The sequence below is a fragment of the Balaenoptera physalus genome (genome assembly GCF_965194825.1).
Source record: "Balaenoptera physalus genome assembly, chromosome: 12".
Classification (NCBI taxonomy): Eukaryota; Metazoa; Chordata; class Mammalia; order Artiodactyla; family Balaenopteridae; genus Balaenoptera; species Balaenoptera physalus.
Genome location: NC_138897.1, coordinates 24,593,033 through 24,610,217, shown reverse-complemented (window position 1 = coordinate 24,610,217; position 17,185 = coordinate 24,593,033). Strand labels below are relative to the sequence as shown.

At 45.9% G+C, this 17,185-nt stretch overlaps 1 protein-coding gene across 6 annotated transcripts in view; it reads right to left on the bottom strand.

Moving 5' to 3' along the window:
• MYO5B (myosin VB) overlaps positions 1 to 17,185 on the bottom strand; it is a 361,242-nt gene that overhangs the window by 62,193 nt on the left and 281,864 nt on the right. For all 6 annotated transcript variants that reach the window (XM_082416526.1, XM_082416523.1, XM_082416524.1 and 3 more), the window contains exon 18: positions 1,600 to 1,711. In XM_082416526.1, the coding sequence (XP_082272652.1) occupies positions 1,600 to 1,711 (112 nt within the window). The remainder of the gene's footprint in view (positions 1 to 1,599; positions 1,712 to 17,185) is intronic.

Below are 17,185 nucleotides of genomic sequence, written 5' to 3'. Positions count from 1 at the left end.
GAATTCACTTGTTCACTCATTCCACAAATGTTTGGTGAGTTACTTCTGTGTGTCAGGCTCAGTGCTCATAACTAGGGGAGAGTGTCAATGCAAAGACCATCCTCTGAAAGAAAGGAGACACATCTGGAGCACAGGACAGCGTGGTATGGGCTCAGAGAGTGCTGGATTGAGGAAACCGGGAGGGCAGAGTCGGCATGGAAGCTGGGCATTAACAAGTCAGTGGCCTGAGCGTTATCAGGAGCAGGATGGGGCAGTGGCACTCGGTCCTGCTAGCTGGAGGGGAGCAGAGTGGGGTAAGCTGAGTCAGCCAGTCTGACCTGGGCCCCCTCCAGAGTACCCTCGGTTTGGGAAGCAGCAGTTCTGCTGGAAGCTTGGAGAAATCCAGAGAAGGCAGAGGAAGTGTGGAACTACAGTCTGGAGAAAGGAGAAGGCAGCCCCATGGCAGAGTGGGCTACTTGTGAGCCTTGATTACATGAAGAGGCCAGCTCCTGGTACCAACAGAGAAGGAAGACTCCTGACGCTCCACGTCAACCAGAATCAGCTGACCTTGAACACATTTTTCTCACCCGTTGAAAGAGGACATGTTGAAATGTAAACACTGACAGATACACCATAGCAAAAACCTCAATTAACCAGAGTCCAAAGAACCAACTGCAACCTTCAATTAACGAGATTGTCATCCTCTTGCTCTCTATGGAATATTTAGCACAGTATTCTGCACTGTCTACAGCTACAGACTTGAGCTGCTAAGACTACGGCTGGGGGTGACTGTGTCACTTTCACAAAATAACATATGACCTTAAAAGCTGCTCAGCTGGCAATGAGCTATACTCCAGATGAATAGATTTTCCTAGCAAAACAATACTTAGAAATTTAAAAATTTAGATGTAATTCTCTTACCTTCTTAAAGGAAGATTTTTGATATAATTTAACCCTTTATTGAGACCATTAAGTACCATACTCTGCTGTAATCCCTGAATACTCTGGAACTAGGAAATATTCAAGGATCTGCCCCTCACTAAAGGCCCCCAAGAGCTCTGCTATAGTTCTCCAGTCCCAAGTGTCAGCTGTTGAGTTCAGATTGTTTCAAATGAAATGAAATCCACTGCCTTATTTAAAACAAGCATCTGGGGGTGGGCCTGAGGCCGGCTCTGCAGTGAGGAAGCTACCAGAAGCGCAGCTATTTTCCCCTCTGCTGGCTTCCGGGCTGTGCCCGGGCTCCAGATCAGAGCCCCTGGGTGGGTGCGCTGGTGCCGGTGGGCTGAGCTGTGGAGCCCCAGGCTTTGGGGAAGCCAGAGATCCCGGCCAGCAGCCTGTAGCCTGGGGCAGCCTCATCATGATCCCCAGAGTGCTGTATAAACAATTTCATTTTCTATGTGAGCTGTGATGGGAGAAAGACTAGAAAGTTCTCCCGGCAGGTGAAGGGGCTTCTCCTTTACAGTTGCTGATGCAGGAAAATGGATTACTATCTCAGGAACAGTTTCAATACGAGGGATGAAGACCAAAAAGGCAGCTAACACCTCCTCCATCCCCCTATTCCCAGGGCACCGCGGCTGAGCCTCCCCTGGAGGCCAGCAGTTGGGGCCGTGCCCAGCTCACCTTAATGAGGCTCTCCAGCACAGACTTGCAGATGGCCTTTTTGTCTGTGTTGGCGAGCTCTTTCTTCTTGACCAGCACCCGATACCGGTTGTAGAAGTCATGGTAGGCCCACCTGGAGGGAAAACCGGTGCATCAGGGGACACATCCTGCCTCTCGGCCACACAAGGGCCATGGGTGATCTCAGACAGCGCCCCATGGGGTCAATATGCCTGGCACAGAGCCCTTCTCAGAGCAGCAAAACACATTCCGGGGCATTCTTTTCTCTCTTGATGCCTTCTGAGAATTTCAGTGTGTAGTTAAGTTACAGAATCATGGCTGGAAGACTGAAAGAAAAAGAAAGCATTGGAGGCTCCCCTGGGAGGGCTGACCAGAGGCAGAACCACTCACAGGGGGTTTCTGCCCCAAAATGTGGAGCTCCACTCCACTGCTGCTGGAATGGGGGAGCCTTACCTGGAATGCAGCTTGAGTTTTCTTCTTATAAAACTAAAACTAATATAGCTCATTGAAAACTTTCTAATGCAGGAAAGTATATGTTAGCAAATAAAGAGAGGCCATATTCGAACCCCTGGAGATACACTGTTCACACATGTTGGTATAGTTTAGAAGGAGCCATTTTTCTCCCACAAGTAGACTTTATGATTCCACACCACCCCCGCTGTTTATTAGAGTAATGCAGACCCACTGTAAAGAAAATGTCCATCAATGCACATGAAATAAAGAGCACTTATAATTTCACTACCTTTTAAGTAAGTGTTGTTCCGGTACATTCTGGTAGGAAATCTTTAAGAGAGCCTTAAGTTTATCCCTTGGCCTCTGAGGAGATCTCTACTTAAACAAATGCAGTCTTTTCAATGACCAAAGACATAATTTTCTAGGCAGGCTCTGACCCTTTCTCCCGAAAGCTACCTCACTTCACACGGATGCGCACACTCTCCTCGCTTCTCATCTCAGTTTTCAGGGGACGCTCACAGCCTCTGCGTGGAACTCCTGTTCTGTTGCAGCACAGTCCTACTCTAAGGAGACTTTGAATTTGCAGTCTAAGTCCCTCTGAAGGTGAATTCGGCCCATCCGTCCCCACTCCTTCCGAGTCCTCAGAGGCAGCGAGAAATGCTCACCCCTTCAGAGGCATCAGGAGATGCTACACACACACTCTGCCTTCAGGTCCACATGCTGTCCACGTTGCCCATTTGGAAATCATGTAGGTGCTGCCTTGAGATCGTGTGTTACCATTTACCATCACCTGTGGCCTTGCTGAGTGACTGTCCAGTTACTCGAGCTCCCTCATTCTTAAGTATTAATACAGAATAAACTGATTGCATCCCTTCTCCCGGAGCACATTCGCTTTTAAAAGGGATCCTTTAGAAATTTTATCCAAAGAAATGAGTACTGTGGAATATCAGGGGCCACTGCGGATGGTGGACACTGTCTTGGGAGCAGGTCCTTCTAGAGCTGCTCCCCTTGCCCTCCACAGTCACATGCCAGTGTGGTCCTTGGGTTCCCTCTCCCTCCCAGGCCACCCATCTCCACTTCCTGGGACGAGAAGGAAAACAGACTGAGCTCAGCGCCTCTCCCTGCCTTCGTAAACACTCGCCTGGTTTGGTGGAAGACTTCTAACACAGCCACGGGTCTCAGAGAAGGTGCAAATAACAAAACGGCTTTTTTTTCCCATCTTATTATTTCTCTACATAAAATGGCTTGTGCCTTCCCTTTTTTTAAATAACAGCTTGAGATACAACACATATACCGTAAAGATGTACCTTTTTAAAAGTATACAATTCAATAGTTTTTTAGTACCTTCACAAAGTCGTGCAACTATCCCCAATGTTGAATTCCTGAACATTTTCATCACCCCCAAACGAAACCCGATACCTATTATCAGTCACTCCCTGTTCTCCCCTCCCTCCAGACCCTGACATCCACTAATATACTTTGTTTCCATGCCCTTTATCTTTTCAATGGGTCCTGTCTGTCACAAATGCAAGGTCACAGGGGAATGGCAGCATCTGTTCTGCTCGGAGCTGACCAGGTGTGCGCGTGGCCCTGCTCCGCGGGCTCACGATGTGTGGGTTCCCTTCAGGAGGGGGTGCGGAGGGTGCTGGGATCGGGCCCAGGTAGCGTTTCTGCTGCTCTGTGCCCTTTGGGACCGTGAACCAAACCTACCTAATTACTGGAAATCTCTACCAGGAGGCTTTAAAAATGGAAACACTTAAAGTTATTTGCCCAGCTTCAAATATTTGCTTCAACGTCGCTTCAATGATTTCCATCAGGCACAAGAAATGTCAAGAAAACTCCGAAGCCCTGACCGACCTAATACTGGCGGCCCAGGAACAGAGAGCTGGATGGATAAGCTGCAAATTAGACGTGCATTTTGTTTTTAATACATGCAAACGCTGTTGAATTTTTTCCAGGCTCTTTCTGCACCAGCCCCCAAGTTTTAAACGTAGACCATTCTGTTTACGGATACTTCCACGTGGGGCAAGATGGATCTGGGCAAGAATCAAAGAGAATGAAAAGTGTCCTTACTCCCCACGCCCGCCATCCGTGTTTCACCCGCGTCACGCACTCCTTCCTGCCCGCCCAGCGGGGTGTGGGCTCTCCCTTCAAGGTGGCTCAGCTCTTTCGGCGTGGCTTTCTGAGGCCACTTTCCACCTCCTGCAGTTCAGTTAGCCATGTCCTCATCTGTCTTGTTTCTCACTATGAGTTTGCAATTCCTCTGGGGAAATAATTAGAGCAGCGTTTCACTGGGCTAAAAACCTTCAATGCTTCTAATTTGAAAACCACTAACTGCTGACAGTTCCATAACTCAGGGAGGTTACAGGCTCCAGGAGATAACGAGGGAGTAGGGAGATGTGGCCGCAATACAGAAAAAACTTGGAGGATGGGAGCAGAGAAGCCCGCTCTGACACTGATTGGCAGTGTGACCTTAGGCAAGTCACAGACTGGACACCTCACCTCCCCCGTCTGCAAGTGGAGAGAATATCACCCACCTCACGAGTACCTCCCAGGACTTCAGTAGCCAGTGAGTTCACAGATGTGGAGGGTTTGGAAAGCTGCAACGCTTCCTAAAGACCTAAGTTACTCTCCCTTACCATCCAAGCCCTGCCCCTTTTCTTTAAAAGGCTTCTGCAGATGCCTGCATCCAGGTGACACCAATGGGGGAGGAGGATGCTGCAGAAAGCAGCCCGTCCACAGAGAAGGGCTTGGGTGGGCACTCCCTCACGGGGTACCACAACAGGGTCCAGGCATGCATGTGTCCTTCACCAAAGGACCCAGAATCAAATGTGGATTCCCTTTTCTGTGGACCTCTGTGCTCTTAGAAATGAAATCTTGGGCTCCCCTGGTGGTGCAGTGGTTGAGAATCTGCCTGCCAATGCAGGGGACACGGGTTCGAGCCCTGGTCTGGGAAGATCCCACATGCGGCGGAGCAACTAGGCCCGTGAGCCACAACTACTGAGCCTGCGCATCTGGAGCCTGTGCTCCGCAACAAGAGAGGCCGCGACAGTGAGAGGTCCATGCACCGCGATGAAGAGTGGCCCCCACTCACCGCAACTGGAGAAAGCCCTTGCACAGAAATGAAGACCCAACACAGCCAAAAATGAAAGAAAGAAAGAAAGGAAGGAAGGAAGGAAGGAAGGAAGGAAGGAAGTCATTCTCCTACATACCACAATACCATTATCACACCCAACACAATTAAAAAAAAAAAAAGAAATGAAATCTTCACAGGAAAGGCTCCCTCATCCGTACGAGGAAAACCTTCCAAGGGAATCTAAATAGAATATGTGATTCTTTTTCCAAAAGTAGAATTTCTTAACAAGACTTTCTGATTTGGCAGGAACATCTGGATGGAGGTTTTCTGTGCCCATGTAAAAGTTAGGAAAGACTGTTTATTATCACCACAGGTACCCAAGGTTTCCCCTGGAGCTTATGTACCACGAAACCTCTCTCTCTCGTAGCATTTGAAGTATTCCCGTTTCTCTGTGGGACACAGAGCTTTCTGCGTTGTATTGTGGATATTTTTTTGTACATGCTAGCTTCTCTGCTGGACTTGTGCCTCCTTTGGCCAAGCTCGGATACGTCTTCTGATACTTTTTTAAAACCTCCCAGCACCGATCATGCATGGTATCTTTTACCCGCAGTCACTTACTACATTTTAAAAACTCGGTATTTTCTGAGCTTTAAAATGGCTGGAACCCAGTGTTAAACTTTTCTCTCTACCAGAGTTTCTCAAGGAGGGCAGGAATGGCTCTGGGGCAGACACTTCCTCAGTGTGTGGGACAGTTCCCCAGGACACAGATCATCTTTCCACCATTACCCACCACCCCATTCATCAAGATATGCAAAAATGCCCCCAAACATTTGTGGAATGTGTATGACAGCACACAGTTGTAGCCCAAGGAACCTTTAGAACAATGGACCACGAATGCCATCCACCTCCGCAGTGTGAATCTGCTTCCTCCCGGTCCCCCCACCCTCGCTGGGTGGCCCTGGAGACACCTCTCCCAGGCATCTCTGTGGTCGATGGCCTGGGGGTGTCTTTTAAGCCCACCCTGGGCCCAGCTGCTCTTCCATTCTATTCCATATTAGCAGTGGGAGAAGAGCTCCCATCCTAAGTGTATTCCAGGCCTCAACTGTGGCCCCAACCCTGGGCTATGTGGAGTCGTAGGGGCCTCAGAGACAGGACTCACTCAGCCCTGTTCTCTCTGGATTCAGACTCGCATGCCAGGGGTCTGGCTGAATGTCCCAGACTTTAATATCGTGTTTTCTCCGAAATAGAGGCCTACTTCACCCTGTGTGTCTCTGGTCTGCTGGGGAGCAGGCATGCCCACCGGTAGAGCCGTCACAGCTAGGTGTGGGGAAAGCCCAGGACCTGTGATGGCTCCTGGGAAGAAGTGGGAGCAGGCACGGTGGATGAGCTGCCCCAGGGCAAGGGTTCAGCAGAGCCCACCAGTCTGGAAAGGTGCTTCCTCGTTGCAAGCTCCTCAGGCCTCAAGACAGTGTGTGGCGGAGCACATGCAGTGGGGTGATGTTTTGCTTGACTGAGTTCCCAGCTGGAGCCTGATACTGTACTTAACATCTACACGTGGGGACGCCCCACAGGAGAACACGCCTGCCTGCAGGGCCCCAGTGGACCCGTGTGTACAATGGGGTGGATCTGCAAGGGGGGCAGTACTTTGCTTCCTCCTCTTGGACAGGCTTCCTCATGCGGGAGCTGGCTGGCATAGACAAGCTCTGAGTCTCTCCAGTAAGACCAGAGTATGAGGCTAAGTCACACAGCTTCTCTGACATCAGGCCACAAGAGGAATCCCTGAAGATGGCATGTCAGGTTATCACAAGGACCCCTAAGAAAAAGGTGACGCATCCATCAGGGCTTTTCAGGTCAGGATTAGGTGGGTCAACCTGTACTTGGACACACCTCATGGCCCTGTGACATTCAACTTAGGCAAAGATCCTGGTCGTGTCGACACGGAACGTACGGGGTTATGCTTCTCTTCTAGTTTGAGAACCTTCAGGAGCCTGTGAGCCCTGGGGGCCAGTGGGGGGGATGGTCCCCTCCAGTGTCTCACACACGGGCCAACAGACATTTGTGGGGCAGAGGTGTTTAGCCATGCTGAGATGCCCGTTAACCAGGACCAACAGAGTCTCTCTAGATACGAGTTGCAGAAACAATTTTCATGATGGACACCAAGCACCATACTTTTCTCATGTTCTCGCTTTTGAAGAAACAAACCAGCGGAGAAATAAATGATGTTGGATGCAGGAGTTTTCCTTGGAACTGTATCAAGGATGGACAAAATGTTCCAAGGAACACAAGAGACCGAAGTCAGAGGAGAGGGCACTTTGTAGAAGACTCACAAGTGAAGGCATCCTTAACCCCTGGCCATGTGGTATGATGGCTCCACCCCTTTCTATCTGTGAGGATTTAATCTGATCACTTAACTCTTAAGGGATCTGTTTTGTCATCCTAAAATGGGGTGATACCCCTTTATCTTGCCTACCTCAAGAGTCAATATGGTCTTTTCAACAAATGGTGCTGGCACAACTGGTATCTGTATGCAAAAGGATGAGGTTGGACCTCTACTTCACATTACACATAAACTAACCCAAAATGGATTAAAAACCTAAACCTATAAAACTCTTAGAAGAAAACATAGGTGTAAATCTTTGTGACCTTGGATTGGACAAACAATCTCAGAGGAAAAAATAGATACACTGGACTCTTGCTAAATGAAAAGCTTTTATGCTTCAAAGGACACCATCAAGAAAGTGAAAAGACACCCCACAGAATGGGAGAAAATATTTGCCAGTCATATATCTGATACGGATCTAGTATCTAGAATATGTAAAGAACTCCTACAACTCAACACCAAAGAGACAACTAACCCAGTTTAAAAATGGGCAAGTGATTTGCATACCATTTCTCCAAAGAAGATATATGAATGGCCAATAAGCACATGGAAAGATGCTCAACTTCATTAATCATCAGAGAAATGCAAATCAAATCACAGTGGAATGCCACTTGACAACCACTAGGACGGCTATAATAAAAAAGACAGACAATAACAAGTGTTGGCAAGAATGTATAGATATGGGAAGCTCCATCCATTGCTGGTGAGAATGTAGAATGGTGCAGCCATGCTGGAAAACAGTGGCAGTTTCTTGAAAGAGTAAAGAGTTATCATATTACCCAGCAATCCTACCTCTAGGTATAAATAGGAGAAATAAAATATACATGCATACAAAACTATGTGCATGAATATTCAGAGCAGTATTATTCATACTTGTTAAGAAGTGGAAATAATCCAAATGTCCATACAAAAACAAGACCCGTATATATGCTGTCTACAAGAGACCCACTTCAGACCTAGGGACACATACAGACTGAAAGTGAGGGGATGGAAAAAGATATTCCATGCAAATGGAAATCAAAAGAAAGCTGGAGTAGCAATTCTCATATCAGACAAAATAGACTTTAAAACAAAGACTATTACAAGAGACAAAGAGGGACACTACATAATGATCAAGGGATCAATCCAAGAAGAAGACATAACAATTGTAAATACTTATGCATCCAACATAGGAGCACCTCAATACATAAGGCAACTACTAACAGCCTAAAGGGGAAATCGACAGTAACACAATCATAGTAGGGGACTTTAACACCCCACTTTCACCAATGGACAGATCATCCAAAATGAAAATAAATAAGGAAACACAAGTTTTAAATGATACATTAAACAAGATGGACTTAATTGATATTTATAGGACATTCCATCCAAAAACAACAGAATACACATTCTTCTCAAGTGCTCATGGAACATTCTCCCAGATAGATCATATCTTGCATCACAAATCAAGCCTTGGTAAATTTAGGAAAATTGAAATTGTATCAAGTATCTTTTCTGACCACAACGCTATGAGACTAGATATCAATTACAGGAAAAAATCTGTAAGAAATACAAACACATGGAAGCTAAACAACACACTACTTAATAACCAAGAAATCACTGAAGAAGTCAAAGAGGAAATCAAAAATACCTAGAAACAAATGACAATGAACACACAACAACCCAAAACCTATGGGATGCAGCAAAAGCAGTTCTAAGAGGGAAGTTTATAGCTATACAAGCCTACCTTAAGAAACAAGAAACATCTCAAATAAACAACCTAACCTTACACCTAAAACAATTAGAGAAAGAAGAACAAAAAAACCCCAAAGTTAGCAGAAGGAAAGAAATCATAAAGATCAGATCAGAAATAAATGAAAAAGAAATGAAGGAAACAATAGCAAAAATCAATAAAACTAAAAGCTGGTTCTTTGAGAAGATAAACAAAATTGATAAACCAGCAGCCAGACTTATCAAGAAAAAAAGGAGAAGACTCACATCAATAGAATTAGAAATGTAAAAGGAGAAGTAAGAACTGACACTGCAGAAATACAAAGGATCATGAGAGATTACTACAAGCAGCTATATGCCAATAAAATGGACAACCTGGAAGAAATGGACAACTTCTTAGAAATGCGCAACCTTCCAAGACTAAACCACGAAGAAATAGAAAATATGAACAGACCAAACACAAGCACTGAAATTGAAAGTGTGATTAAAAATCTTCCAACAAACAAAAGCCCAGGACCAGATGGCTTCACAGGCGAATTCTATCAAACATTTAGAGAAGAGCTAACATCTATCCTTCTCAAACTCTTCCAAAATATAGCAGCAGGAGGAACTCTCTCAAACTCATTCTACAAGGCCACCATCATTCTGATACCAAAACCAGACAAAGATGTCACAAAGAAAGAAAATTACAGACCAATATCACTGATGAACATAGATGCAAAAATCCTCAACAAAGTACTAGCAAACAGAATCCAAAAGCACATTAAAAGGATCATACACTATGATCAAGTGGGATTTATCCCAGGAATGCAAGGATTCTTCAATATATGCAACTCAATCAACGTGATACACCATATTAACAAATTGAAGGAGAAAAACCATATGATCATCTCAATAGATGCAGAGAAAGCTTTTGACAAAATTCAACACCCATTTATGATAAAAACCCTCCAGAAAGTAGGCATAGAGGGAACTTTCCTCAATATAATAAAGGTCATATATGAAAAACCCACAGCCAACATCGTCCTCAATGGTGAAAAACTGAAACCATTTCCACTAAGATCAGGAACAAGACAAGGTTGCCCACTCTCACAACTACTATTAAACATAGTTTTGGAAGTTTTAGCCACCGCAATCAGAGAAGAAAAAGAAATAAAAGGAATCCAAATTGGAAAAGAAGAAGTAAAGCTGTCACTGTCTGCAGATGACATGATACTATATATAGAGAATCCTAAAGATGCTACCAGAAAACTACTAGAGCTAATCAATGAATTTGGTAGCAGGATACAAAATTAATGCACAGAAATCTCTTGCATTCCTATACACTAATGATGAAAAATCTGAAAGTGAAATTAAGAAAACACTCCCATTTACTATTGCAACAAAAAGAATAAAATATCTAGGAATAAACCTACCTACGGAGACAAAAGACCTGTATGCAGAAAATTATAAGACACTGATAAAAGAAATTAAAGATGATACAAATAGATGGAGAAATACCATGTTTTTGGATTGGAAGAATCAACATTGTGAAAATGACTCTACTACCCAAAGCAATCTACAAATTCAATGCAATACCTATCAAACTACCACTGGCATTTTTCACAGAACTAGAACAAAAAATTTCACAATTTGTATGGAAACACAAAAGACTCCGAATAGCCAAAGCAGTCTTGAGAAAGAAAAACGGAGCTGGAGGAATCAGGCTCCCGGGCTTCAGACTATACTATAAAGCTACAGTAATCAAGACAGTATGGTACTGGCACAAAAACAGAAATATAGATCAATGGAACAGGATAGAAAGCCTAGAGATAAACCCACGCACATATGGTCACCTTATCTTTGATAAAGGAGGCAAGAATATACAGTGGAGAAAAGACAGCCTCTTCAATACGTGGTGCTGGGAAAAGTGGACAGCAACATGTAAAAGAATGAAATTAGAACACTCCCTAATACCAAACACAAAAATAAACTCCAAATGGATTAAAGACCTAAATGTAAGGCCAGACACCATCAAACTCTTAGAGGAAAACATAGGCAGAACACTCCATGACATAAATCACAGCAAGATCCTTTTTGACCCACTTCCTAGAGAAATGGAAATAAAAACAAAAATAAACAAATGGGACCTAATGAAACTTCAAAGCTTTTGCACAGCAAAGGAAACCATAAACAAGACAAAAAGACAACCCTCAGAATGGGAGAAAATATTTGCAAATTAAGCAAGTGACAAAGGATTAATCTCCAAAACATACAAGCAACTCATGCCGCTCAATATCAAAAAAACAAACAACCCAATCCAAAAGTGGGCAGAAGACCTAAATAGACATTTCTCCAAAGAAGATATACAGATTGCCAACAAACACATGAAAGGATGCTCAACATCACTAATCATTAGAGAAATGCAAATCAAAACCACAATGAGATATCACCTCACACCAGTCAGAATGGCCATCATCAAAAAATCTACAAACAATAAATGTTGGAGAGGGTGTGGAGAAAAGGGAACCCTCTTGCACTGTTGGTGGGAATGTAAATGGATACAGCCACTATGGAGAACCGTATGGAGGTTCCTTAAAAAACTAAAAATAGAACTACCATATGACCCAGCAATCCCACTACTGGGCATATACCCTGAGAAAACCATAATTCAAAAAGAGTCATGTACCAAAATGTTCATTGCAGCTCTATTTACAATAGGCAGGACATGGAAGCAACCTAAGTGTCCAGCAACAGATGAATGGATAAAGAAGATGTGGCACATATATACAATGGAATATTACTCAGCCATAAAAACGAACAAAACAGTTATTTGTAGTGAGGTGGATGGACCTAGAGACTGTCATACAGAGTGAAGTAAGTCAGAAAGAGAAAAAAAAGAAAATGGTCAGAAGAACCTAGGGGCAAGACGGGAATAAAGATGCAGACCTACTAGAGAATGGACTTGAGGATACGGGGAGGGGGAAGGGTAAGCTGGGACAAAGTGAGAGAGTGGCATGGACATATATACACTACAAACATAACATAGATAGCTATGGGAAGCAGCCACATAGCACAGGGAGATCAGCTCAGTGCTTTGTGACCACCTAGAGGGGTGGGATAGGAAGGGTGGGAGGGAGGGAAATGCAAGAGGGAAGAGATATGGGGACATATGTATATGTATAACTGATGCACTTTGTTATAAAGCAGAAACTGACACACCATTGTAAAGCAATTATACTCTAACAAAGATGTTAAAAAATTTTAAAAAAAATCCAAATGCCCATCAACTGATGAATGGGTAAAATAAAATGTGGTGTATTCTTATAATAAAATAGTGTTAAACATTATAAAGGAATAACGTTCTGATGCATGCTACAACATGGATGAACCTTGAAAATATTATCCAAAGTGTAAGAAACCTGACATAAAAGGCCACATGTTGATCACATGTGTGATTCCATTTATATGAAATATCCGGAATATCCGGAATAGGCAAATTTATAGAAAGATGATACTCATGCATGGGTTCCCAGTGCAAAGGTGACAGGGCGCTCACCCCGCCACGGACACCCCGTATTTGCCTCTCCCTTTATCCCGCACGTACGTCCTGGGTCTCTCAGGGGAACACAGGCTGAGACCCCAAGGCGGCCACGGGTCTGAAGGTCGCTAAGCCCTACTGCGGGGGAAGGGAGACACAGGCCTTCCCCACTGGCTCCATGCTGGAGCCGAGACGCTAGGTGAGGACAGAGGCAAATCTAGGCAGTCCCGGCACTGCCCTCAGACAGTCAAGTGGCTGCGGTTTACCAGGGGCCAACACTTGCCTCTGGGCGACAGCTGTAGGGCAGGATGCAACTAAAAATCACCTGGGAAATCTTGTCGAAGGCAGATTCTGAGTCTGAGGCAGCTCCTGGCTTCTGGGAACGCTTCCACATGACAGTGATGTGCAGCCGTGGTCAAGAACCCTGGGTCAGACCCTGGTCCCCGGAAATGAGCACAGAGCTCAGGGGAGAAAGGGCCACAACTACGGGCAGGAAGAGCTGAGATAAAAAATTATTTTGCTCCAAAATAAGTTCTACATTCTTCTTTCTTGGCAGGATTTTTAAAAGCAAGGCGAGTAACTATGTGTCTGTTTGTTTAATCATGATTAAATAGGAAGGTGAACCAAGCAATTTCTCAAGCCTCCATCCAGTTCTCCAATCCTATGCTATTTAGTCCCTATGGGGCAGGGGGGTGAAGCTGAGGAAGGAGTGGAAGTCTCTTCGGAAAGCACCAATGAGTTTTTCTGATGTGACTATGAGGTAGAGTGAAGAGTTATGGTGAGTTTTTTTCCTAGGATATAAATACTGCATATTCAAGCAGCTCCCCTCTTCCCCCCCGCCCCCGCCCCCACACACACACGCTTGTTTTGCTTAAGTGGAATTTGCTTCACAATTCCTCCAGGACACAAAGCTGCTCTGAAGCCCCCCGAGGAGGGAGACAGGTGACTGCGCAGGCGTAAGACACCTCCCGGGGGGCTGGGAGCCAGGTGCTGGGGGACGAGCTTGTCTTCCTGGACAGCGCATTTATCACGGTGCTTTATGGATGTTATCATGGACATTTTTCTTAGCCACTGTCGCATTTCAAATTGAATGATACATTTTCATTTTGAATCAGACTCACAGAAGGCCATAATTCTTAGAGGGATAAAAACAGACAGGTATACTGAAGCCTGAGACCGGGGTGAGGGAGCACCAGAGGCGGCTGCTGGCCAGCAACTCTGCATTCATTCCTCTCTGGCTTGGTGGACTGTGCGGGCACTGGCATCTATTAATTTCAGAACAGGGCTAAGAGTTCCACACCCAGGGCGTCGGTAGGCTGGATGCAGGAACCTGGCCTGAGATCCCAGCTGAAAAGGGCTGCTTTTGGCTCCGGCTCCTTGGGGAAGAGCCCTCTGGACATTTCATCACAAGTCCCTGCCACCCTGGACCATGCGTTCCCTTTCCCTTTGCCATTTTCTTCCCTGTAAAGTGATACCTGCCCCGTGGCCAGAGAAGTAGGAGATATGTAGGAAAATGTTATAAATTGTAACCCCCCTAATCAAAGAAGCCATTCAAGTTTCCTTTGGAGACAGCTGTGCAAAGCTATGGCTGCCTGACGAGCTCATTCACGTGAAATCACTTGGCTGCACTTGGCTGCACTTCAGCCAAGGAAGCTGAAGTCTTTTTGTGATGACCCTCTGGTCCCACGAAGGTCTCCTCAAGTCAGGTCAACACAATGACTGCTCACCTCTACACTGAGGGAGCACACGTGACACCTGTGTGTTTCCTTCAATGGCAAACACCTTGACAGGCACACAGTATCCGTTAAACCTCACTCACTTCACCCCCAGACACGGCAGAGACACACCAGGCTTCTGGATGAAGCAGTTAGGTAGCATTTTGTTTTTAACCAGCGAGGTCACTCCACGGGGTTACCAAGGCTGGCAGGTACCGAAAGTCAGGCCATGTGCAGAGTCAGAGACTACAGCTGTGGTGGTTTGCCCCGCAGCCCTTACCCCTCACCACTCACCTTCCAACTAAATGCCACCCGAGGTGCTGTGACTTGGCGGTGGGGAGAAGTTAGGATCCAACTGAAATAATACGGATGATTCAACTCCGTCTCAACACTAACAAAAGTGTCACAACACTATGGTGCCTCTTTCCAAAAGTTAGTATTTCAAATGGCAGTTTGGGGAGGAAATCCTCTCTTTGACCCTTCAGCAAAATCTGCTAAGATAGCAAATAGGAGGAGGATATGGAAGGCAGTGTTCTGGATCTAATCCCAAACATTTAAATCACAGCATTAAGTTACATTTTCTGTGATACCAGAAAATACCAGGCTTTCTTTCCTTCCCTACAATACCTTTCCAACATCCAACTGTGTTTTGCAATTACAAAAGCAAAAGGTACAGATGCCCTTGTAATTATCTGCTGGGAAGAAGTCTGAAACAATTAGGGAGGAAGGGAAAGACACCCATCAGCTGCCCCATAAGAGGCCAGCAAGTCTGTGGGCATCTCCACTTCACTGGCAACTCTGCCTGCAGCCAGGTGGAATGAACAGCAGGAGAAGTGGTTCTCCATATGAATCGAAAGACTTGGAGGGAATGCATTCTCTTGGCTGCCAAGGGAGGGGTTGTCTGGATGAGGCAAAAAGCAGCCCTGGCACGCTAAGACTGGAGGACTGAGCTGGGGGAACAGGCACTGAGCTGATCTCCCCCATCACTGGACAGGAAGAGCAACCCACCATCCCTTCCAGACCTGGACCTCACGCTGCACCCTGACTGGCAGTAAACTCCCGCTGCCTCCGCATCAATCCGAATCCTCCTCACCCTTCAAGGCCCAGCTCACGTCTTACCTCCTCCATGAAGCCACGTTTCCTCCTAAACTTGCACCTACAACAGTTAGTTGTTCTGTAACTGCTTTAGGCGTGTAGCACTCACTCCTCCTAGACTGTGAGCTCCTGGTGGCCAGAGGCCATGCCTTACATCCTTAATTCCCTCAGAGCAATCGGCATGGAGCTAGATGCTCGATACGGGGTGAGACATGCTGTGGAAGGACAGATTAACAGGAGAAAGGGATACCATGAAGGCAAGAAAACCCTCTCATGCTACAAAAACTCATGGGAGACCACAGGAGTAAAACGCTCTCCCCTTCCTCTTCCACCTCCTAAACAGATGATTTTGTACTGTGACGGCAAAACCAGTGGGTGGCACACGCTGTCACTCCGATTGATTTCACAGTGAGGCTGCGAGGAAGCTCCATGGGTGAATCAGAGGTGACAGAGATGGGCAGGGGTCTCTGCCTGAAGCATGGTCTACAGTTAAGCATGTCAGACTCAAGACTTCTAGCCTTTCCTTGACGTTCTCCAAGAAAAGAGGGTCATGGGCTTCCCTGGTGGCGCAGTGGTTGAGAATCTGCCTGCTAATGCGGGGGACAGGGGTTCGAGACCTGGTCTGGGAAGATCCCACATGCCGCGGAGCAACTAGGCCCGTGAGCCACAACGACTGAGCCTGCGTGTCTGGAGGCTGTGCTCCGCAACGGGAGAGGCCGCGATAGTGAGAGGCCCACACACCGCGATGAAGAGTGGCCCCCGCTTGCCACAACTGGAGAAAGCCCTCGCACAGAAACGAAGACCCAACACAGCCAAAAATGAATAAATAAATAAATTAAAACGCACCTCATTTAAAAAAGAAAAGAGGGTCATGCCCTCTGCAAGTCATTTGTCCTACTATTAAACAATTCATTCTGTTAGAAAGTTCTTGGTGAAACAGGTGGCTCCTTGTATACTGAGACGGGTCCCCAAGCTTCCATCTACCTTAGAACATCTCATTTTCACAGGGTCCCAATGTTCACGCCTCCCACTGGACAGGCCCACCGTTAGCACCCATTATATGTTACACACAAAGATGAGCGCCTGGGTTTCTCTGCTTACCTCCAGACCTCTGCACTGTACAGCACAGGTATGCTGTGAGGACCCGTGATCCCTAAGTTTCCTGCACAGGGACCCTCAACAGTTTAACACGGGACATCTCAGCTCTACTCTGTTTTGACGTACTTTAGACAATTCTTAGAATGACCTTTTCAATTGCTTGGAGAGTTTTGAGAACTCCGGAATGCTCTTTTGAGGCGACCAGGCACATCACGATCTCACAAAAACAAAGCTAGAAATGTCTGATATAGACATGTCCTACCCAGATAATTACCCCATAAGGATGCAGCTTCTCGCTCACATCTGGATGAGGAATAAATATGTTATTAAATGCTTATGTGCCTGGCACTGTGCTGAGGACTTCAGATGCATTACCTCATTTATCACAACAGTCTATGAAGTAGGTCTGATCATTCTACTAAATGATGAGGGAACCCAGGCTCAGAGAGATTCATTTACTCGCCTGTGGTCACCCAGCCTAGCAGTCTGGGAGCTGACACTGAAATCTAGGCCTGACTCCGAAGCCCGAGGTCCAACCACCA